General features: G+C 37.7%; 1 protein-coding gene across 2 annotated transcripts; it reads left to right on the top strand.

Annotated features, from left to right (window-relative positions):
• Positions 1 to 1,637: 1,637 nt before the first annotated feature.
• OPRM1 (opioid receptor mu 1) lies at positions 1,638 to 17,985 on the top strand. Of its 2 annotated transcripts, none has more exons than XM_070951714.1 (3): positions 1,638 to 1,783; positions 13,663 to 14,015; positions 17,459 to 17,985. In XM_070951714.1, the coding sequence occupies exons 1-3, from the start codon at positions 1,692 to 1,694 to the stop codon at positions 17,983 to 17,985; spliced, it is 972 nt and encodes a 323-aa protein (XP_070807815.1). In that variant the 5' UTR covers positions 1,638 to 1,691. The 2 variants fall into 2 exon arrangements, with proteins under 2 accessions (XP_070807815.1, XP_070807822.1); XM_070951721.1 differs by lacking the exon at positions 1,638 to 1,783 and adding an exon at positions 12,975 to 12,994.
• Positions 17,986 to 23,502: the final 5,517 nt, after the last annotated feature.

The following is a 23,502-nucleotide window of genomic DNA, read 5'->3' as shown; positions in this document are numbered from 1 at the left end:
GCACTGCAATCATTACAACTTTTACCTAAGAATAATATGTATATTTGTGAATCGTTAAAGAAGGAGTGTCACAAATATAATAATTTTATTAGAACAAATTGGAAACTCCAGATATGGTTTTAGCCCAATGAAACATGGATTGTGAATAACTGGAATGTCAATCTTTGATACTGGTTAGTAACACAGCTTCTCTATTGCTACAAATCAGCTGCACTTGAAAGAGAATAACTAGCCTCTCATTATTTTGTTCAGTTTAGTTTCTCCTTTCATGCAGAAGTTGTAACAAAGTTGTATGTGAGTAGAGGGCTATTTTGGCAGGATAAATTTGTATTACTTATGAATATGCATCATATGTCTACAAAAGGAGTTCCAAATGGAATTAATTACTAAGTCTTCAATACATTAGTAATTGTATTGAATATACCTATCCTAGTCATGTTGTGCAGGTATAGTTTATATAAATCATTGAGATTCGCATCCCATTTGCACTTAGAAGCTAAGCAGAGATGTGCCCAGATAGCACTTGGATGGGCAACATCCACTCAATAGCAGAATTGTAATCTATTCTGGAAGAAGGCAATGGCCAACCATTCTCATTCTGCTGTATAGAATGTTGCAGGGATAGATCTGTAAAGTCAGGGAAGGAAAACTCTAGGCACTGTTGGTGTGCCTAATATGCAACAGGCTTCTTTACTAATCTGGAGAAGATCTCCACCATTTGGTTTTATTATTTAAATGAACGCTGGTCATTAGTCAGGGCAACGTTTTGTCATCTCATTATGTCAGGAAAACTACATTAAGAGAAAGACCTAAATTCCTTTGTTCTTTGCAAAATCCAAGACAGCAACATCTTGTGGCTGGCTTGAGAGTAAGTAAACAACTGTATAGAAAAGGCTGAAATCTGAGAAAGAGAAAGCTAATGAGAGAGAGAGGGTTGTTGCTCACCTGCTGGCCAAGATCTGACGCTGGGGCGGAGTAGATCGGGTGAAAAAGAGTTTCGTCCCGCCACCACCACCCTCCGCCAAAAAGGCTCCTCCTTTCCAGACTTATCCCGGCCAACTTGCGCACGTGTGCGCGTGTTTCAGAGTCAGCTGTGCGAGCACACGTGTACGCGCGCGAGCAACATCTGAAGGGAGAAGAGGCTCCAGTGGGTTTATTCCTGCAAAGACTTTCTTTCCAACACTTCTTTCTCTCTCTCTCCGTTCTCCCCTCCCTCGACCTCCTTCTCCCTCGGCGCTCGATGCGGGGAATGCGGTGGAAACCGCAGAAGGAGGCAACGTTTCCCCAAGGCTTCAGCTTCAAGGTGCGACGGGTCCTTCGCTTCTCTCTCAGCCGCGCCAGGCAACTGCAGGGATCCCGTCCTCCTTCGGAAACTGACTAAAGAGAGCGTTGGATGGGACTCCTGCCTTGGGTGGCTTCCTCGCCCAGGAACGCGGCTTCGCACCTAACTAGGTGGTCAGCACCAGGGACAGCTCCCGGCGCCCATTCTTCCCGCGCCTCCATCCTGCGTTCTGACTCCTGGCGCTTGCTAGCCAGACGCAGGCGATTAAGGGGAGTGAAGGTCGGCCACGATTATGGAAGCAGACAACTGGAACCAGAGCGAGCCCAACAGCACCCAGCTTTTTTGCGGGGGACCCAATGGGACTCTTGGGGGACGAGGAGGCAGTTTATGTTCTGGGGTCAGCCCTTCCATGATCACAGCCATAGTGATCATGGCCCTCTATTCCGTCGTATGTGTTGTGGGGCTCTTCGGGAACTTCTTGGTCATGTATGTCATCATCAGGTAAGAAGAGCGGCCGGGGGGAGGAGCTGCCCGAGTGGGGGGGACAGCAAAAGGGCGGCTGAAGCAAAGTACGCACGGAGGGAGGCTTGGGAATTTGATGATGATGATGATAATGATGAACCACCAAAGTCAAGGAAACGGTTCTGTAGTTGGCTCTTTTGGATCTGGACAAGCTAAGTGGCAGAGAAAAAGACGTGTGGTTCTTCTGTTGCTAAAACTCCAAATGTATTTGGTTTTTTGGTTGGGGGGGGTGCTCTTTCTCTCTCCAGAAAGAAATTATCCAGTCGTTCTTCCCACAATTCTCCCCATAAAAGCAAGCTAGACACATTTGGGATCAAATCCTACTAGAGAGCATATCTATGAGTCTCCATGATATTGTTACATGTTTTAGGTAAATGATTACTCCTGATTTCAGTCCCAGAGGATTGATATAGCATCTCCATCCTGGCAAATACAAAAATACAAATTTGATTGTCAACTAAGTGGCTTCTTAAGATCCAAAGACATTCTGAAAGCAGTAGCAGTTCTTCTAGGATGATTCTGAAGAATAATTTCTAATTATGTTGTAGAAAGGATATGGGCGTTAATTAGGAAGTAAGAGACTGAAAATCTCTGCTTAATATAACTATGATTTGCTTAATTTTGTAAGTAGCTACAAAAAAAATGTGTGCTTTGGGGTGAAAAAAGCATGCTGTTTCAAATGATCATTTGTGCAGCATAAGCATTCAAGGCACACAAAAGTTATTTCATGTTAATAAAGTTGTTTATGTGCCTGAGAATAATGTAAAAAAAAAGTTAAAATGAGTAGCTCAGACTATTTCTGCAACCAAAATCCAAATCGGATATAATAAAATAGAGTAGAGGAGATATACAAGGAAGTGAAATACGTTAAAGAGGCATTGGAATCCACAGATACGAATTGCAGTGCAGTTCCAACAATCTAATCAGATGTTTAGTTTCCTGTTTCTTTCCTCAACTGAACTTTGTGCCCAAAATCCCTTTCTTTGTATCATTTAGGAAATTCTACTAAAAGAGCCTAAATTCATTTTCCCAGCAAGTCTTCCTCAGCCAAAGAAATGGCAAACTGGTCTTCTGCCACAAAGATAGTTATATCCATTGGAAGTTTCTGTACTCATATTTAAGTATATTGGCTGTCTGTTCTTAAAGAAAGGAACCATGTCCTTTTCTATGTTTTTAATAGGTGTTTGGTGTTAAATTGGATTTGTTTAATGAAGGCCAAATAGAGAAAATTTTACTTCTAGCATTCCACAAATGTTTCAGAGGAATGAGTTACAGTCAATATCTATGGGAACATAGCACCATCTATTGAAATGATGGATAACAACAGGTGGAAACTGTTGCTTCTGGGATCCAAGTTGGGGAGGGGGGAGAGTTCTTTGCCTTAAGAAAAGAAAGGGAGGGGAGAAAGGGATGTTTACTGTCCAACATTTATCTCCACTTCTTTTTTTCCAAGAAAAAAAAAACTTACTATCTTTCTCATCTGTTTTAAAGTAAGGTGGGCATTCATTCATATTTAAATGAATATGAATACATAACAACAAATTAAATATTGGAGGATGAGAGTTCTTGCCATCCTTTAGAATACTAGAAGCTGGCACTTCCCAATCTGGTGCCAGCTGTTTAATTCCTTATCTTCGCTGCCAGCAGGGCCGTGTTGGCTGGCAAAAAGCTATGCTTAATGCATGTAGATAGCATCACCTGAAGTGAAGATGCCACCAGGCATAAGTAGCATGTCTAGGCCATTCTTTTCTATGTCATCAATTTTCTATTATTATTTTTTTCACTTGACGCTGAACCTTTTGAAGCTACTGAGCAGGCTTTGTTGCCCTTTGACTAAATCTCTCCCCCTGGTTTTGCTCTCCTTGGAACAGGAACAGGAAACAATTGGAGACATTTTCCGATTGCAATTCCTATCATGCCTCACCATTAAGCAGGCTGGTGGGAGTTCAGGTTCAATAACTGAATGAGCCCACGTTGCTCTTCCTTGCCTCAGATAATTTGGGATTTCCTCAATAGGTCCATAATGGCTACAGAACTATTGACACACTTTTCTTTTGCAGAAGATTACTACCCTTCTAATGAGCCTTCAGATGATTATTACAGGATTCTCAATGATGTCTTACAGTAATTAAGCTCGTAGTTGATATTGCAGTAAAAGAAGTGATTGATAGAATTATTGCAGGCCTGTTTTTTCCCCTCCTTGCATAAGATAAATGCCTTTTTTAAAAAGAAATTGTTGTCAGGGTACCTGAAATATCCAGGTTCAGTTCTCCACTAAAAAAAAATGGAGTTCCTATCTAGACTTTGTTTCCTTTCACTCTTTCCCATTGATAGAGGATTTTTGAGGATAGAATAGAGTTCTTTGGAGGCGGAGAAAAGTGAATAAAAAGATAAAATAAATAATTGTGAGCTTCCTTACATAGGATCTTTTTTCAGAGATAAAGGCAAGAAACTGAGAGATCAGATTTAATCTTACGTCCATTCCCTTTTCTGACACTGATGTGAAATGCGTCTGTGAGACTATCATGAGCATGGCATGTTGCATGGTTTGCAAGAAGGGGACACCAATTCTCTAAAATAAATAAGTAGTTAACTTCCAGTAGTTAACATTTCCAGTTTCATAATCTATATACACTTTATAGGAGACCATTTTTATTTCTGATTAAATCAGGAAATCACAACAGGGAGCAATTAGAATGTCAGCTAGATATTTGCTAGCTCTCCCTGGGGATGCAATTACAGCCTATAATGTTCATTGACTGTTTTGAATGTGTGCTTTACAGACCTTTAAACTATCAGTCAGAAGTGATTTCAAATGTAGGTTGATGTGTAAAAGGAATAGGCAATTTTAGAAATATTTGGAAAAGAGTAATACTGCGCACAAATAGTAATTATAAAGCAGGTAGGCCTGGAATGGAATGGGTACAAAAATCACCTAGAAAAAATATTTCAGAAATGAAAGTTGAATATTGATGTGGAGTGCTCAGTTGTACTTTTTAAATAAGTTTTGATATTTAAATGACATGTGACACTGAAAAGGAGATAGCTTTCTTCCATTAAAAAAAAATCAATGAGAAACCACCATTGCACAGAGACATGGGAAAGGACTCTTTAATGTTTCCCTTTCTTTGCCATTGCTACCATTTGCCTGGCCAAGTTCATTTTCCATCAGTGGAAACAAATATTTGGGACTTGCATCTCTTTCTTCTAGAGGAGAAAGCAATTTTGGAGTGGAAAAGCAGCCTAAGGGGAAAGGATCAAATAATCCTTTCTCCTTCCTTCTGCTTTAATCTCCCTTCCGTCCTGTTCATCAAGCTATCCGTGCTCTTTTTCATAATGTTACCAATCAATTCTATAGAGCGGTTGCATTTACAGTAAGCTTTATCTTCCCCACAGATATATTCTAAGACATAATGCTTCACCTATGATACCTCAGCTTTAAGGTTTGCATGATGCTTGAGTGTGGCTTACTTTTACATTAGCAATATAGATATAAGATGTAATAAATGGTGGCAATTACTGTTTTATGAGTGTCAATAACATTGTGCGTACCTGAACATGGGTGCATACATATGCATGCATCTAAAATTATGTATAAATGTTTGATAATGTCCTGTTGATTTTAATAAAAAAACCTGCTAAATCATTTTCTCATAGCCATAGCACTCGGTTCAGTAAGGTCAATGCCCACGATTCTATGATAGAACCATATTTACAGATTTATTTCTGAGAAATATGGAATGCTATGTCAAATAATTTAATGGTGATATTTTCACACAGCTAAAAATTATATTCTGGACACTAATGAAAGGAATTATTTACTTGGTGTTTCAAATACTTGCTGCAAATTCAGCAAGGATTATCCTAACAGCCTAGCAACTGTATAGTGTGCATATTGATTTTGAGGAAATATGTGCTGAAGTCACCAAAATTCATTTGGATTAATGTTTAGGCTGTTTTGGTGCAATGCTAGTAAAAATGACTCTTGTGCAAGGGTGCATAGAAAGTTTGTAACTCAGGATAGGTGAACACTTTTGAATAATAGTATTTCATCATGTCAACTATAATTAAACCATGGAATATGCTAATACATTCTGTATCGATCATTAATTAATTCACGGTATTAATTCTGGACTAATTCTTTGGGGATAAGCATAACCATTAGTCACAATGTTGCCCCTAGAAATCAAATATTATGCCTTGGGACATCAATATTTGAGAATAAGAAGGTAAGGATCAGTTGTATCGATGCCCTATTTAAGAACTTCCCAAAGGGAACTAGATTGCATTGACAAAAACAGGATGCCAGACTAGACTCCATGCACCTTTGATCTAATCTAGGAGAAATAAATGATGGAAAGGGGAAAAAATTTATGTAAACCTTTGCCTAAATTTAACAGATGTCTTGTGACAAATCTAGACATCTCCTTATTCCCTTCAAAGTGAAATAAACGGATTCCTACTCCTTTCCACTTCTTATATCTTGGTAATTTAGATCAAAAAAGTTCAAAAACCAAGATCTGAAGTATCCTAAATGAGAATGGCAGGCTAAGTCACTGAAGTGAAAAGGGGTAGGACTTCCTTCATTTCATCTTTGAATGGAATAATGAGATCTCTAGATTTATCAGAAAACATCTGTTAAACTTGGGCAAAGGTTTACATGATTTTTTCCCCTGATCCATCATTTATTTTTACCACAGTGAGTTAATAGTGGTATTTTTAAAAGTACTCAACCCATGGGCTACATATTGCTTATGTCTGATTTAGATAAAAGTATCTCTGCTAGAAGCATGATCAGATTCTCTGGTGCCTTTTAAATCCTACCCACAGGGAGGATGTTGTGCATTTATTTCTTTTGTGCCACTATATAGTTGAAAACCCACTCTGTATACCACACTGTTACCTAACACAGAAACACCATTTTACATGGCCTCAATCCCTCATTTTACTTCTATTTCCTCAAGAGACACATCTATGGCTGTGGCTAATGTTATTTTTTCTAGAGCTCAAAGTTACCATCTGGCTCAAGGACATAAGAAACATGTAAGACATAAAAGCCCACATCATTTCCTCAGTCAGGAATGCAGTCTTATGGCAGTTGTCGTAATGACATTGCAACACATATTTCAACACTTGCCTTCTTCCTGTGGTGTCTCAAAGGCTCCATGTGAAGGTATCTCTAGAACATACAAATGAATCCTTGGGAGGTCTTGTCATGGGGGGTGGGGGCTTTTGAGACAGGCAGGAAGAGGGGAAGTGGTGAAATGTGTGTTGTTGCAATGTCACAATGAAGACTCTGTCCATGGCATATTGGTGGGTGTTGTTGTAGTGCAAATATGAAAGGATGGACCTTGTATCATGATGTACACTTTTTGTTATTGTAGCCTCATCATTTTGGTTGAGAACAGACCCATATACTTTGAGAGTTAGACTCCAACTCTGCCTACTATATCTTAAAAATATATTTCTTTAGTAATACATAGATTAAAAAGGGCAGGTGTTGGATATTATTTCTGTGAAAGCAGTAACTCACAATTTAGATTGGCATTATATCATATAGGCTATTTTTTTAATGTAATTCATGGCTATTTTTAAAGGCAGTTTTTAGCAGAACTCAGATTTCAAATAATTCCAATGATGTTTGAATGTTACGTTTTAAAGACAGTGTTGCAGCCTACTGAGAATTCTGAACTTGATTTCCCATTATAAATTGCAGAGAATATAGGTTTCAAATACACATGAACACCATGGCTAAAATGTCATTTTTCCCCCCTCTTCTTGTTTTGCATGTACATGCCTTGGCTCAAAACTGAAGCATACTAACTTGGGAAAAGAGTTCAGCTAAGGACAGAGAGTGCAAATTATATGGATTGCACCCAGAGTTCCAATGAATGAAATTCTACTCATGGGACACACCCAATCAAACAGAGAGGAAGGGAATTTCACAGATTTGTGCTCCCTCACAAATTGTTCTTGTTGAATGAAGAAGCTTTTGGAACAATACTGGGTGCAGAACTATAGAGAATGGAAGGATTGGGGAAGTCATCTTTCTTTGTTAAAGCCTCCATTGCAACTCAGTTCTTTATTCATAGAGGTTCTGTGAGTCATGAAAAGATAATCTGAATCTAAGTGAAGTTTAGTTCTTGGCATTCCATTACAGTGTAACATTTTACAAGACAGGAAGATATATTGATGAGTTATATAGGCCATTTCATCCAATATTATGTTTGCAAGGACATGTATTCAAATGTCTCTTGAAATCTCACGTGAAGCATGATGTTTATGACTCACACGGCTGATTTTATTCCCAAATGATAAGAGGGTAATTCTGAGTATAACGTTTCCAGATAGTAATAGCAAGTCATGGACTCATCTTCCATCAATTTATATCATACCTTTTTAAACCCTTCTAAGGCAGCAGCTATAACCATATATTGTAGTAACAATTTTGATGGCTGAATTCATGTATCATGCTAAATTGTTATGATTTTGGCAGAGCAAATGTAGTTTCTAAATGATGATTTACGATTTAAAGTGTTGTAGGATTCCACAACATTGCAATTTATTTCAGAAAACAGAGTTAAACAAAATCTGGTTTAGCACAATCTTGAAACTAAAATTATTACCTACATGTTTCTGTCTCTCTCTGTCTGCCTCCCTCTCTTCCCCCACCCTCTCTTTGTCTGTCTCCCTGTCTGTCTGTCTGTCTCTCTCTCTCTCTCCTGATGAATCTACTGTCCATTTGGGGAAGAAAAGCTCAATCCAGTTAAATTAAGAACAACCTACTAATTGCCTCAGCACACAAAGTCTTCAAAAATAAATACACGTTTGAAAGACTATTTATGGCAAGTTTTATGCAAAGGTTTACATTATGAGATTTTGAAAAAGAGGATCTGAAATACTGACTAATGAAACTGAACGGGCCCTTATATTGTGTGATACACTGTTTAAAATTGTACAGGAAGATTCCCTAAAACAGGTCATTCCTAAAACATGAAGCACTATAAAAATAAGTATTTCCAAGCACTTATTTCAAATATGGTTTGGTATCTTGTCATTTCCTGGGACTAGAAGACCAGCATCAAAGCCTTTTGCCTCAGGGTTGTTGTTTTTTTAGTCATCTTCAGTGGAAGTCACATATAAAGTTCATTATTGGATAAGCATAACAAAGTTCTTATGCCTTACCCAACACAAAAGCTTCTGGAGGCAAGTTGTTCCACTGATTAATTATTAATTAATTAATTGTTCTCACTGTCAGGAAATTTCTCCTTAGTTCTAGGTTGGATCTCTCTTTGAGAAGTTCCCAACTGATACTCTTGTCCTTCTCCCAGGTGCTTCAGAGAATAGAACAACCCTTCTCCTCTGGCAGCCCCTCAAATATTGGAAGACTGCTATCAAGTCATTCCTAGTCCTTTTCTTTGTTAGACTAGATATACAAAGTTCCTGCAACCTTTCATTGTGTGTTTTATCCTCCAGTCATTGTTATTGTTATTCTCTACACTCATTCTAGAGTCTCAACACCTTTTTTTGTATCATGGTCACCAAAACTGGCATTGGCCTCCCTCCATGTAGATGTAGTTCAAATGAGGAATACAGGTTAAGTTTCGTTGGTCAGTCAGTTATGAATCTATCTGGTAATGATACTAACTAGCACAATTTTTTTTAATCTTATCACAAAGTAGGCTAGGGTCCACTAATTCAATCATTTTGTCAAAGACTCCAATAAGTTTGGTCTGACATGATACGTTTTTGATGAATTCATGGTTTCTAGTTTAATGAAAAGAAGGACTAGGGGAGACATGATAGCAGTGTTCCAATATCTCAGGGGCTGCCACAAAGAAGAGGGAATCAAGCTATTCTCCAAATCACCTGAGTGTAGGACAAGAAGCAATGGGTGGAAACTAATCAAGGAGAGAAGCAACTTAGAACTAAAGGGAAATTTCCTGACAGTTAGAACAATTAATTAGTGGAACAACTTGCTTCCAGAAGTTGCGAATGCTCCAACACTGGAAGTTTTTAAGAAGATGTTGGATAACCATTTGTCTGAAGTGGTGTAGGGTTTCCTGCTTAGGCAGGGGGTTGGACTAGAAGACCTCCAAGGTCCCTTCCAACTCTGTTATTCTATTCTATGTAGGTGTTTGCAGATCTATTACTTGATCTTTTCCAGGATCTCGCCAGATTTCCCTCAGTGCATGACTGCACTGGTAGAATTGCAATGAAGAAATACATTGAAGAAATATTGCCTGTCATTTAGCTCCTGTCATAAATACATAACAAGACCCATGAAACAAAATTGTGAGAAAGTAATGAAGAAAGAAATGTATTTCTTTATATAAAAACCTTGCTCATAGAAAATCCATTTTCAAATACAACTCTTGGCTTCCTTATCTTTTCCTATTCCAACCTGGCACCAATAAAATAATATATGCATTGCTTTACAAAGAGAAAGTCATATCTACTTTAACAGACTGTCACAATTCTTTCTAGGAGAAAAAAAAAAGGACAGTGTACTAGTATAAAACAGGACAAATGGAATACGTCCAAACCAATTATATAAAATGAAAAATGGGGAAGAGCATTAAAATGGTATTTATCCATATATTTGTTAGATTTATGTTCTACTTTTTCCTCCAGCAGCTTCATCCTGCATTCCCCCAAAATAAATAATCCAAAATAAAAATCCACCTAATAGTAGGTTGAGCTGAAAAAGTTGATTGGCACCAAGTCACCAAGACAACTTTTATAGGTTAGGATGGATTTCTTTCTAATGCAACACACTAACCCAAAAGTCAAAAGTATTATTAAAATAAATAGAGATAAGTCAGATACATTATATATTCTTAACCCTCAGCATAGACATAATTGGCTATTTTGGCTCTGTGAGTTGTGATAGATGCTTTTCCTTTCATATTAAATGGAATTAATTTTGCAAAATAGAATTGCTTGCTTCTTTGTCTTGGCATGTAATGAATTCAGTTTCATGACTTGAGAAAGGGCTAAGGGGAAATGTATAATCTTGGGTCAACTGATGCACCATAACTTTGCAGAGTTGCAAGTAACCAGGAAATGGATATGGCAAGTAATGGAATAATGGCAAACTTGTTAAATAAGGATTTCCTTATTTGCAGACATAATGTATTGCCCTTCAACCCACTAATTTCAGGCAGGATTCCAAGGAAAGTAGAAAGCCTCCTCCAATCCAGTCTACCTACCTTAGTAATTTATCTACAGGATGAAAAACAAAAAGTTTAAATTACGAGGAAATAGATTTTGGTTGGAGAACAGGAATATTTTTCTAATGGTAAAAGCTATTCAATAGTGGTTATGACTGTGTCTGGAGATGAAGGATTCCCTTCGCTAGAGGTGTTTAAATTGAAATCTCCAAGGTTCCTTCCAACCTTCCATTCTATGATGCTAACACTGTCCAGTAGAGAATTTGTAAATCCCTCTGCCACTTTTTTTCTGTGCATAAAAATGCTTCGGCTTAACTATCTGATGTTTTAAAAAAACATTTCTACAGTAGGGGGAAATTTGCCTGCAAGTATTTTCTAAATCTATGTATCATAAAACAAGAAAGGAGGAAGAGGAGGAGGGGATAGAGATGGAGATGATGGTGATAAGGTGATGATGATGATAAAAGTCTCCTGTGCGAGCCAACCTACTTTTTTCTCTAAAGTGGGGTGATCTACAGCTGAATGTTCTCAATCTGTTGAAAAGCAAACAAAATAAATTAAAACAAGGTGTACTTTTCCTATGCTAGTAAAAAAAATAACCTTAGACTTTAAAGCAGTTAATTTCTTATTGCTCCAAAGTTAAATTGTTTTTTTTCCTTAAAGACTGAAGAACTGAAGATGCAGTCAAATTAATTTGCATTGGGTCAAGATGAGACAACACCTGCACAATTTAATTTGAATAAGACTATTAATGATTCAAGACAAAGCATAGGGCAATGAAACAAGAAGGAGTCAGGGAAGATGACCAACAGCTAAGTTGTTAAGATACATTCTGTATTGCTGACCCTAATTCCTATATTATAATGCAGTGAAAACATATCTGTGGATCTTAGAGCTAGGAAGGATGAAATGTTCCAACCATAAATTTATTCTTAGATTGGAAAACCTCAGGAAACTGACAAAAATGCTGTTAAAGAAGGCTTCATAAATATTCAGATTTTGGAATAAGATCTTACCTATGTAAATCTAACTCGGGAATATATGCATTGATTTTAAAAGTTTCTTGCTAGTAGAATATGGTGTTATCTCCATTTGTCTATTTAAAAATATCTGTCAATCATAAAAACAAACCCTTCTCATCCCTATGGGTGGTAAGAGCCGAAGTGGCACAGTGGTTAGAGTGCAGCACTGCAGGCTACTTTAGCTGACTGCTAACTGCAGTTCAGCAGTTCAAATCTCACTGGCTCAAGGTTGACTCAGCCTTCCATCCTTCCGAGGTGGGTAAAATGAGGACCCAGGTTGTTGGGGGCAATAGGCTGACTCTGTAAACCACTTAGAGAAGGCTATAAAAGCACTATGAAGCGGTATATAAGTCTAAGTGCTATTGCTGTTGATGCCTTCATCAATCTCATGTCCTCTGCCAGAGACCTGGGAGTTTGAGGGTTCTCTGTAGTATCTTAGCTGTTCCTAGCACTGCAATCTTTTGGACAGAGAGCTTTGATGTTGGTCCTTAGATCTATTGGAGCCACTTTCCCAACTTAAGAGTCACAACCTTGAGTACACTGGGATCCCTTTGGCCTTTACTTTCCACAACCTTTCTAGTTCTTCTTTCAGGTCTTGTACTTCTCCAGCTTCTCACACTTCTTCTTCCTGAGAAGAAGCCACTTGACAGCTATCACCACCATTGTCTTCTGTCCTTATCTACTACCTCAATGTCTGTCTTGTGTGGTAACACCCTGCTTCTACCACAATGTACCTGTCTGTATCTGGAAGCCCCACATAGCCTTATTATTCTCCATGAATTTCTGCAGAATCTTCCATCTGGATTTGGGAGGGACTAGTCACTGTGCAGATGTTCCTGTACACAATGCCAGCTATTTGGTTGTACCGATCAGCTTATGGTCTTCCTGCTTGCATCTTACACCCTGGCACTATTTTTTGGACTGTCTCTTTCTGCACAGTCTGCACCAGATCCTGTCTGGTGTGGTAAAGCCCTGCTTCTATATACTATATTAAGGTGCTTAATATTATAAGCACTTTAATATAGTAATAATATTATCCTGTCTAGTGTGGTAAAGCCCTGCTTCTATATGCCTATATTAAGGTGCTTCTATATTAAGGTGCTTAATGCTTAGACTTGTGTTGCTATGAAGCCACTTCAACTGTAAGAAATAGGCAATTCAGTTTCTTATTCTTTGCAGTAATTGTTAAACAAATTATTTTACAGGGGTTTTTTTGTATATAAATGTGCTTAATTCTTTCTGCAAATGCTGTGCTGAGCTTTTGATACTAGTTTTGTGTGCTACACATCCTATTGAAGATCTGGGTTTTATTATGAAGACACAAAAAATGTTTTGTCTTAAGAGATGATTTAATGTTAAAGTACTGTGCATTTAAGATATCTTGTTAGGCAAAGGGAAAAAATTAAAGCATTTTTGTTTTTTTGTTTTTTTCCCTGAGATAGAGAAAGAGCTGGCATATTTACATGGTGGAAAGATCCTTCTTGTCGACTTTCTATGTTAATTAAAAGCCATGTTGTTGATTCTTTATACAAAAATACAGTGAGACGCTTAATTCAAGGGAAGCTCTGCCTTTTGCAGCTGAGTTAATTGCTAGCCAATTGTAGCAAATTCATATGATCTCTGTTCACAGTTTCATGCCTCAACTTTGTTGACTTTTTTTTAGATACACCAAAATGAAGACTGCCACCAACATTTATATTTTCAACCTTGCCTTGGCTGATGCCTTAGCAACAAGTACGCTGCCCTTTCAAAGCGTGAATTATCTTCTGGGAACATGGCCGTTCGGTACCACTATTTGTAAGATTGTAATATCCATAGATTACTATAACATGTTCACAAGTATTTTCACCCTCTGCACCATGAGTGTGGATCGCTACATAGCAGTTTGCCACCCGGTCAAGGCTTTGGATTTCCGCACCCCTCGAAATGCCAAGATTGTCAATGTCTGTAACTGGATTATTTCTTCAGCAATTGGCATTCCAGTGATGGTGATGGCAACCACCAAAGAGAGCAACGGTGAGTTAGAATTTAGATAAATTTCAAATGGACACTGAATGTTTCTTTATCTGAATGTCCATAGCTGGACCTGGGGCAGGTTTACAAAGAAACAAATTTCTGAGGTAGTTCCAAAACAAATTGGAAGAGCCATGGTGGTTCAGTGGTTAGAATGCAGGATTGCAGGATAATTCTGCTGACTGCCTGGGATTCGATCCTCTCTGGCTCGGAGTTGACTCATCCTTCCATCCTTCCGAGGTTGATAAAATGAGGACCCAGATTGTTGGGGGCAATTTGCTGATTTTTGTAAACCTCTCTCTCTCTGTCTCTCTCTCTGTCTCTCTCTCTGTCTCTCTCTCATTCTCTCTGTCTCTCTCTGTCTCTGTCTCTGTCTCTGTCTCTCTCTCTCTCTCCCCCTCTCTCTCCCTCTCCCTCTCCCTCTCTCTCTCTCCCCCTCTCCCTCTCTCTCTCTCTCCCTCCCTCCCTCCCTGTCTCTCTCTGTCTGTCTCTCTGTCTCTTTCTGTGTCTGTCTGTCTGTCTCTCTCTGTCTCTCTCTTTCTGTGTCTCTGTCTCTTTCTGTGTCTGTCTGTCCCTCCCTCCCTCCCTCTCTCTCTCTCTCTCTCTCTCTCTCTCTCTCTCTCTCTCTCTCTGATTGTATACCTTGCCCTACTAGCAGTAAAGATACTTCCAGAAATCCAAGTGGTTCTTAGTTCCAAAATCACCTGCTTTACAAGGCTTGACATTAATCTTGAAAGCCAGATCAACTTACACCTAATTAAGGCAGAGTTACTTTAAGTTGTTTTCTTGTGCTTCCCACCTTTCCTGGAATGATGGGTCTCTTTTTTAATTTTTGTGTTTTCTCCCCCATCTTCTCAGAAAGGCATGCCTAGGCATTCCTTCAAACTCTCTGTCAACGCAGGCTCAAAATTTATTTCAGAATAACCCTTCAATCTGACCAAGAAGTATAGTTTGAAAGACCCAGATACTCAGCAGAAAGAAGGAAGGGAAGCGAATCAAGAGTTTCAAGAATATGCAAAAATTCTAACATTACCTAAAATAGGCATTGATTACTAGAAAAAGTCTCAGATTTGGCATTTTCGCTTAAAGAAATGCATATCTATCTCTGTCTCCTCAATAAGACAATTGAGATTAATGGAAATACTCCCTAGTGCTTAACTACGTATCAAAATGTAACGGTGGAAAGGACTACTCAAGCATTGGATGTAAATTCCATTGTGTTTAATGAGGCTTTACTTTGGACTAAGTGTATATAAGATTACCGTCTAAATGTCAGATATTTAAGAAATACTAATAGATAAACCAAGCTATTTGTGCTTCTCTCAATTATCCATTCATTAATAAAACCATGCTATCTTGCATTAAGGTGCGCAGTTTTAAAATTAATATAACAAGTGTTTTAAGCGTGGGGGGGGGGGGTATCCTTGTAGATAGATATGCATTTATTTATGTGTTTATATAAATGTAGCCATATGTGAATAACTGTTCACATATGGAAATTTTTAAGCCCATTAGGCCATTTTAGAGCAAGAACTACAATGCAAATTTTGGAAAAAGCAACCACATTTCACTCCAGTTATGTGGCAACATTGAGTGTTTTTTAAAAAAAGCTAACCATCATTTGGCCTTGTAGTATTTGAATGGGAGACTGTTAGAAAATAACACAATTATACATTATGCTGGGAAATAAAATCACACAAAACATTGTAAAAGAATGTTTTGTACAAGAAGAGAAAGCATTTCTATATTGATATCCAGGAAGTCTCCAAGAGTCAAAATTAAAGAGGAGATTCTATTTTAACTGTTTTTCTTTTAACAATATCAGTTCAAACCAACTTTGCAAAAATCAGATTTTTTAAGCATCCTTAAAAATGCTTCTATCCAGAAGCCAGGAAGTATTGAATCAGAATAAGAAAGTGGTTAGAAGAAATTACAAGTCAAAGGATTGAATTAAAACCAGAATTATTTCTACTAGGGATAATAAGAGCAAACTACAGTAAGAAAATTCAATATATTATACTGCCTGTAACAACAGTGGCCAGAATTGCCTATGTGCAAAATTCGAAACAGGACAGCATGCCCTCCGAGAGAATGGTGATCAAAAAGATGTTAGATTGTGCCAAGATGGACAGGCTAACATTGGAATTAAAAGAAAGAGGCAAACGGAATATTATTTAGTCTGGGACATGTGGTACAAATGGCTAGAGAACAGAAGTAAAGATTAATATGAAGGTAATTTAAGAGAAATACTAAAATTTAAAGATAATGTATATAGTTAAAGGAAAAACAAGGAATGTTATATGTTATGTATGTATGAGTATTATCAATGCTGGAATGCTGCAAAAATTATAAATGTGATATAAAATGATGAAATATGTTTAATAAAAACAACAATTTTAAAAAATGCTTCTAAGTCTACAGTTCTCCCTCAAATTACCTAATTACATCTCCCTATCTCCCTGATTAGGGATGCGGTGGCTCAGTGGCTAAGGCACTGAGCTTGTCGATCGAAAGGTCGGCAGTTCAGCGGTTCGAATCCCTAGTGCTGTGTAGCGGGGTGAGCTACCGTTACTTGTCCCAGCTTCTGCCAACCTAGCAGTTTGAAAGCACCTAAAAAATGCAAGTAGAAAAATAGGGACCACCTTTGGTGGGAAGGTAACAGCATTCCATGCACCTTTGGCGTTTAGTCGTGCTGGCCACATGACCACGGAGACAACTTTGGACAGCGCTGGCTCTTCGGCTTTGAAATGGAGATGAGCACTGCTCCTAGAGTCGGGAATGACTAGCACATATGTGCGAGGGGAACTTTACCTTTACCTTATCTCCCTGATTGCATCAGCCTGTCTCATTAGATCCAGCAGGGAAAAAGTGTTATGGCCAGGGACTTGCATTTGTCAGTTCCAGAGGTGGGTCTTCTCCACCCTCCTGAAGCTAGGTTTGCTCCTTCCTTATTATTATTTGGGAATTCCCTCAAAATCTGGGTATGTTCTAAAGTCTTTGGGAATTGGAGACAAAACTTGCTCTCTCCCTGGTTTGTAGATTTAATTTTTTTTTAACTAATATTCTTATTTTAACAATTACTTTTTATCTTGATTGATTATTGTTTTTATTTGTCTGCTGTTTTATTCAAATGTTGTATGTCACCCAGAGTCACTTTGTGTGAGATGAGTGGCCATGTAAAATGTGATTAATAAATAAATAATAGACGTGTTTTTAGATTACATAAACTGTTCGTGTTATCTTTTCTCCCAATGGTGAGAGTAAAAGTCTGAACACAACAAGAATAGGTTTTCACAAAACAAAGATTGCAAGTAGGTTTCATTTTAAGTTATATAAAAGCAATTGTTTCCTATCGCTTGTGCTCGTGAGGGGATGGAGGGACAATAACAGTGAAAGAAATTGCCATGATTTGCTTGAATTCATTTGTCTTCTTTTAATTTCCGTAGGATCTGTTGATTGCACGCTTAAGTTCTCACACCCAGCCTGGTATTGGGAGAACCTACTGAAAATCTGTGTTTTCATCTTTGCCTTCATCATGCCCATCTTAATCATAACGGTCTGCTATGGATTGATGATTTTACGCCTGAAGAGTGTCCGAATGCTCTCTGGCTCCAAGGAAAAGGACAGAAATCTTCGAAGGATCACCAGGATGGTCCTTGTGGTTGTGGCTGTTTTCATTGTCTGCTGGACTCCGATCCATATTTATGTCATCATCAAAGCCTTGATCCATATTCCAGAAACTACTTTCCAAACCATCTCCTGGCACTTCTGCATTGCATTAGGATACACAAATAGTTGTCTCAATCCCATCCTTTACGCCTTCCTAGATGAAAACTTCAAAAGGTGTTTCAGAGAATTCTGTATCCCAACAACGTCAACCATTGAACAGCAAAATTCCACCCGCATCCGTCAGCATACCCGTGAGCGTGGCTCCAGTGCCCATACAATGGATAGGACTAACCAGCAGGTATGACTAGAAGTGGAGATGTCAACCTTGGAAACAAGAATTCCTCCTGGAGATGACATGAATTCTGAAGTCACGGTCTTGACTGAATTGTAGCTTCTGGAAGTTTTATAAAATTCTTCCGATTTATTTTCCCTGGCTGAGGTGATACACAAAGATGGAAAGACTTATCCAAATGCACTAGGAAGATTGTGCTGGTCCTACTATGATGATGGGGAACTAGAGAAGTCCTCAAGTTGCTTCTTGCATAGCCAGAGTCAGTCTGGGTATCATTGTGTTATATATTCAATACGCTGAAAACAAAAGAGATGCTTTCATTGTCTTGGCTTAATGAATGCTTGCTACTTCAGCATTCTAGAACTTTGTATATTTAGAAACTTCTTATACCAAATCAGAGCATTGGGCCATGTGACCTGTGTGAACTAGCACCTGCCTCATAACCAGTTCTCCAATATTTAATAGTCCTGCAATTACAGGTAGTCCTCAACTTACAACAGTTCATTTAGTGACTGTTCAAAGTCACCGAAAAAGTAACTTATGACCATTTTTCACAATTACAACTTTTGTAGCATCCCCATGATCACGTAATCAAAATTCAAATGTTTGGCAACTGGTTCATACTTATGACCATTGCTGTCTCCCAAAGTCATGTGATCTCCTTTTGCAACCTTTTGACAAACGAAGTCGATGGGGAAAGTCAAATTCACTTAACGACCTTGTTGCTACCTTAACAACTGCAGTCATTCACTTAACAAGTATGGCAAGAAAGGTCATAAAATGGGACAAAATTTATTTAACAACTGTCCCAGTTAGCAACAGAAATTTTGGGCTCAATTGTGAGGTGGGAGGAGGGAGTTTTAGAACTGCTCCAACGAATCTGTTTCTAAACCCAAAATACAGTAACAGTCTATCTCAGGTCTTCATGGTGACTCTTTTCCTCTTCTCCTTGGAATGATTTCTCATCTTTGTACTCCATCAAAGGAAGCAGGAACTGAGACACATCAAATATTCACTTAGTAGAAATGAGGGAATATAACCAAGGTGGAAATGTTTTGATAACTAGGTAGGTAAGATAATCACAGTGATAGCTCAGCAAGCAATTTGAGTGGGTAGAAAAACTGAATTCGAAATAATGGAGGCATCTCTACACTTCTTTTGATGGCAGACTTGAGTATCCAGTCTTTCTTTCTGAGATTTACTCTGTATTATCATTTGAACACCACAACAACAGTGGTTTTTCTCTAAATTTATTATTTATTTTATTTTATTAGTCATATTTCTATGCCGCCGACTCTCCGAGGACTCTGGGCAACTTACACCAAAGACAGTATACTAAATAGCATATTGCCCCCTAACAATCTGGGTCCTCAGATTGTAGAAAACCTATAATAGAAAGAAAAGAAAAGCTATCAACAATCTTCTCTCAGTCCATCTGTTTTGCAAATGATGTCTGAGGGGAAAAAATTACCCTGGGCATAATAAATAGCAATATCTCCGAAGAAAAAGAACTAATACAGGTAACAAGCTTTAGAAAAAAAAATATTCAGAATATTGTTCTAATTGTCTCTCCTATTCCAAAAATGGAAATTTCTAGGCTAATAAGGATCTGCTAAATTCAGCATATTTATTTCTCAAATCTGAACTTAATAATTGACAGATTTGATAATTAAAATTATGATATCATAAATTATTCTTTAAGATCAGTCAATTCCTTGGATTTACCTCCTGTTCTTTGGACCAGCCAACATCAAAGAAATTGAAGAGCCTTGATAGTACAGGGGTTTAGTGCACCCTGTTATTAACACAGCTGCCTGCAATTTCTGCTGGTTCGAATCTCTCCAAGGCTCAAGGTTGACTCAGCCTTCCATCCTTTCTAAAGTAGGTGAAATGAGGACCCAGTTTGTGGGGGCAATAAGCTGACTTTGTATAAAATATACAAAAGAATGAAGGCTATTGCTTAACGCATTGTAAGCCGCCCTGAGTCTCCGGAGAAGGGCAGCATATAAATCAAATTAAAAAAAAAAAACATAATGGAAGTTTCAATTGTATATAATTTGCTAAGCAGATGGCAGTAGCTTTTAAACCATGCCTACTGTTGTAGTCTCTATAACCATTCTTGTATATTTGTCTTTAAATTAGTCACTGTGTCATCCCACATTATATTTTCATGCAGTTGAAGAAATAAGCATAGTGTGTCAAATTAAAGGCAAATATCAATACATTAGATTGTTATCTTTGATTGCTATTGTGTAGTGTTCAACACACTCACACATGCAATACCTGGACCTGCATTTCAAATCATAATGTCTTTTGAATGCAGTATGCCAATTATTAGTAATAGTATAGTTATTACTACTATGTCTATCATTAATGTTTTTAATAATATTTTCTGACATTAATCATACACAATATAGGGTTCCCCCATAAGAAGAGATGACCAGACATAAATGTGTATACATAATATATAAATTAACATTGTTTTACTGATTACTTTTATATCCTACACTCAAACCAGGATTCAGGGCAGGAAATATATTTTACTATATGAAATGTTACTCTCACAGATAAACTAAAAGGAGTTTAAAGTGACTTGCTAAAATTCAAAGATGGCTTTTCACCCTTTTGTTTTCTTGACATTGTTTATTTCTATCACCTAACATTCTTTAAATCTACTGAAAGACTCAGGCTTAAGTTACTTAACAACACACAAAAACTGTCCCTTGTGAGTGTTTCTGCCATTAAATTTCTAACCAAGACTGTTAAGAAGACGCTTTGTGGGTTTGACTGGTAAATGGTGCTGATCCTTTCTCTGCATCTTCTTAACAGAGAGTGGGAAGAATCAATTAAAGCTGATCTCTTTATTATACAAGAAAGATCCCCACAGAAAACAAACATCACAATATTTTGTGTTTTTACTTGAGAAAACCCTGTTAGGAAAATGGAAAGCAATGAGTGTAAAAAACTATGTGCATCTCTGAAGTAGTTGTTTGTTCATTCATGACAAAATCGAATTTGCAGAAGGGTATCTCCAGCTCTGAGGGCTTTGAAACAGCATACACTAGATCTCTTGTATTCTTTTAATGACCCTGCAATCCTTTGCTTTGGTGTGGGGGTCAGGGCGACTGATTGGAGTTGAGCGTTTACAGACTGGATGCCCTTCCTGATGCCTATGTGGAGTTCACAGCAAACAATTACTCTTCAAAAGAGAGACTTATCTGCCACTACCTAGGATCGAACTCACAGCCTCCTGATTGATTGTGAGGTGAGAATTCCACCTCTAGGCCATCACACCACTCACTAGAACTCTCTACTCTAACCTGTAGGAAAGCCTCCAGCAATAAACATTATCAGAATGTGCAAAAATTTGGATTGGGTACATGCCAGCTGTCCTTAAGAAATGACATCCTTCTATTATAGAAGGATGCTATTATATTCATGCATATCTTCAGGAATAGACTGAACGAAAGCATGGCAAGGGCAGGGCCCAATTCACTTCTGAATTGATAGGGTGGGCTTGTTCTTAGACTCTTCTTTAAATATTGCCATTGTTGGAAGCTAGGGAGCATGCCTTTTCTGTGGCAGCCCCTGCCCTTCCTCCTGAATTTTGACAAGCCTCTATCCTCCTAGCCCTCTCAAAAGCACTGGAGACCTGGCTTCCCCCCACCCCAAGAACTGTAATAGGGTGAGCATTTTCCAAGCTTAGGAGAGCTGATGATTTTTAAATGACATTACTGGAATTACTCAGCATACAAGGATTTAAATGACATTACTGGAACTGCTCAGCATACAAGGATTGAGGCAAGCACAATAGCTTTTCACCCATGGCTCAAAGCAGAAAGAAATATAGGAACATGTTTCATACCAATGTGTTTATAGAATCCATTTGAAACCTGGTGTATATTATCCCTTGTGTCTCTTAATATATGTTTGTCAAAGATTTCTCTCTATTCACTATGGCAGGTTTTGAATGAATAGGATGTAAACTACGGGTAGTAATATAATCTTTGAATAAGTGAAGAACCGCCAGTACACAAGACAAGGATCTACCTGACATCTTATGATGTCTCTGGTTGATAGTGTCATTACTGCTGCTAATATTTATGACAGAGAATCTTGAAATGTTTGGAGGTATAGTATAACCTTGAGGGCAGAACCCTTTAGGTAAACACGAACCAATTTTCAAAGACTTTTCTTGCATCACCAGACATACATGGAACTCAAAAGGAGTTTGGAAGTTCAAAATCTGTGCAGGAGAATTTGTTAGGAGAGAAATAAAAGTTTGAAACATTGCTGGAGGGATCTCAAAGACTCTTGAACATGAGGAGAGCAGATGAGTGAAGAAAATGAGGGTAGTAAGAGTTACAGAGTTCTAGGAATCAGAGCTTATGTGAGGGAGATAACAAAGATCGGTGTTCTACTGCTAATTCTTTGAAAGCTAAGAAGCAAGTGTTTTAATATAACTCTGGAGAAGTATTTTAGTCTTGGAGCTGGCAATCTTCTTTCTGGAACAATCGGTTAGAGATTACTATTTTAAACCAAGTCCAAACTACATGCAATACAAGCTAATTCCCCTTCCATCTCACCCCATAAAATAATGTGTGGCATGGAAAACAAATATATGATAAAGACCTATCAACATATGAAGTGCATTTGTGCATAGAAGTTTGAAACAAATCCCTTTAGGTATAAAACAATTGTAAAGAATTTTTTGTTGATGAAAGTATTCTTAGCATCTAATCCTTTGTGGGGCTGGGGGGGGTAGTACAAGATAGCTGCAATGATAAAATAGGTCAATGCTATCTCTGAGATATTGGGGGCGAAAGATATTCATTCACTAAAAGTACAATCCACATCAACGGAAATCACCCTTTCATAATATTTGAAGCTTCTATCTAGATTGTCTGTATCTCCTTCAACACCAAACAAAACTACTTTGTTACACGTGGGAAAATAATGTAAATCATCTTCCCCAGCCAGGTACAATTCCAATATTACTAGAGGTATCAGATTATGTAAATATTCTTTTTCAGACAGATGACATGTGAACAATAGATAGGAGTAGTAATTCACATTAATCTTGCATTTTGTATCAAAAGAGGCTAGCGATAGCCAGTTCTGTAAATACTATTGTCAATATCTGTACAGTGCTAACATTTGGGCAATGAAATATATGACAGTACTTCATTTTTAAAGAAATATATTCATCCAATTTGATTTTATGCCATGTATTTAAATAATAAATTTTCTGTTTCAAAATCTGCATAAATTGAGTAATAGAATAAGATTATATGTATATGTTATGACTCTTATAAAATAATGTCATTATGTGTGCAAATGTCATTAATGTCATTAAATGTGTGAAAAAATGTGAGTTTAATTGTATATGTGAAGTAGTGAAGCATTTCTACGTATATGTTAACAAAATATATTGACGCAGCATGAAATTAAACAATTTGTTTTAAAAATAAAATATAGCTTTATGTATATAATATATATATAACACATACAACGTGGTATACACAGTTT

The sequence above is a fragment of the Pituophis catenifer genome, unplaced genomic scaffold (assembly GCF_029215685.1).
Source record: "Pituophis catenifer annectens isolate HBS135680 unplaced genomic scaffold, rPitCat1.0.hap2 SCAF_1, whole genome shotgun sequence".
NCBI classification, from domain to species: domain Eukaryota; kingdom Metazoa; phylum Chordata; class Lepidosauria; order Squamata; family Colubridae; genus Pituophis; species Pituophis catenifer.
Note: the sequence above shows the minus strand (reverse complement) of the source record. Positions and strands in the feature narration are given on the sequence as shown.

Excerpts from the sequence above, each read along its gene's own strand:
- OPRM1 (XM_070951714.1), top strand. The coding sequence starts at position 1,692 with ATGATCACAGCCATAGTGATCATGGCCCTCTATTCCGTCGTATGTGTT. Across the intron at positions 1,784-13,662 it reads GTCATGTATGTCATCATCAG|ATACACCAAAATGAAGACTG; the intron begins GTAAGAAGAGCG and ends ACTTTTTTTTAG. Across the intron at positions 14,016-17,458 it reads AACCACCAAAGAGAGCAACG|GATCTGTTGATTGCACGCTT; the intron begins GTGAGTTAGAAT and ends TAATTTCCGTAG.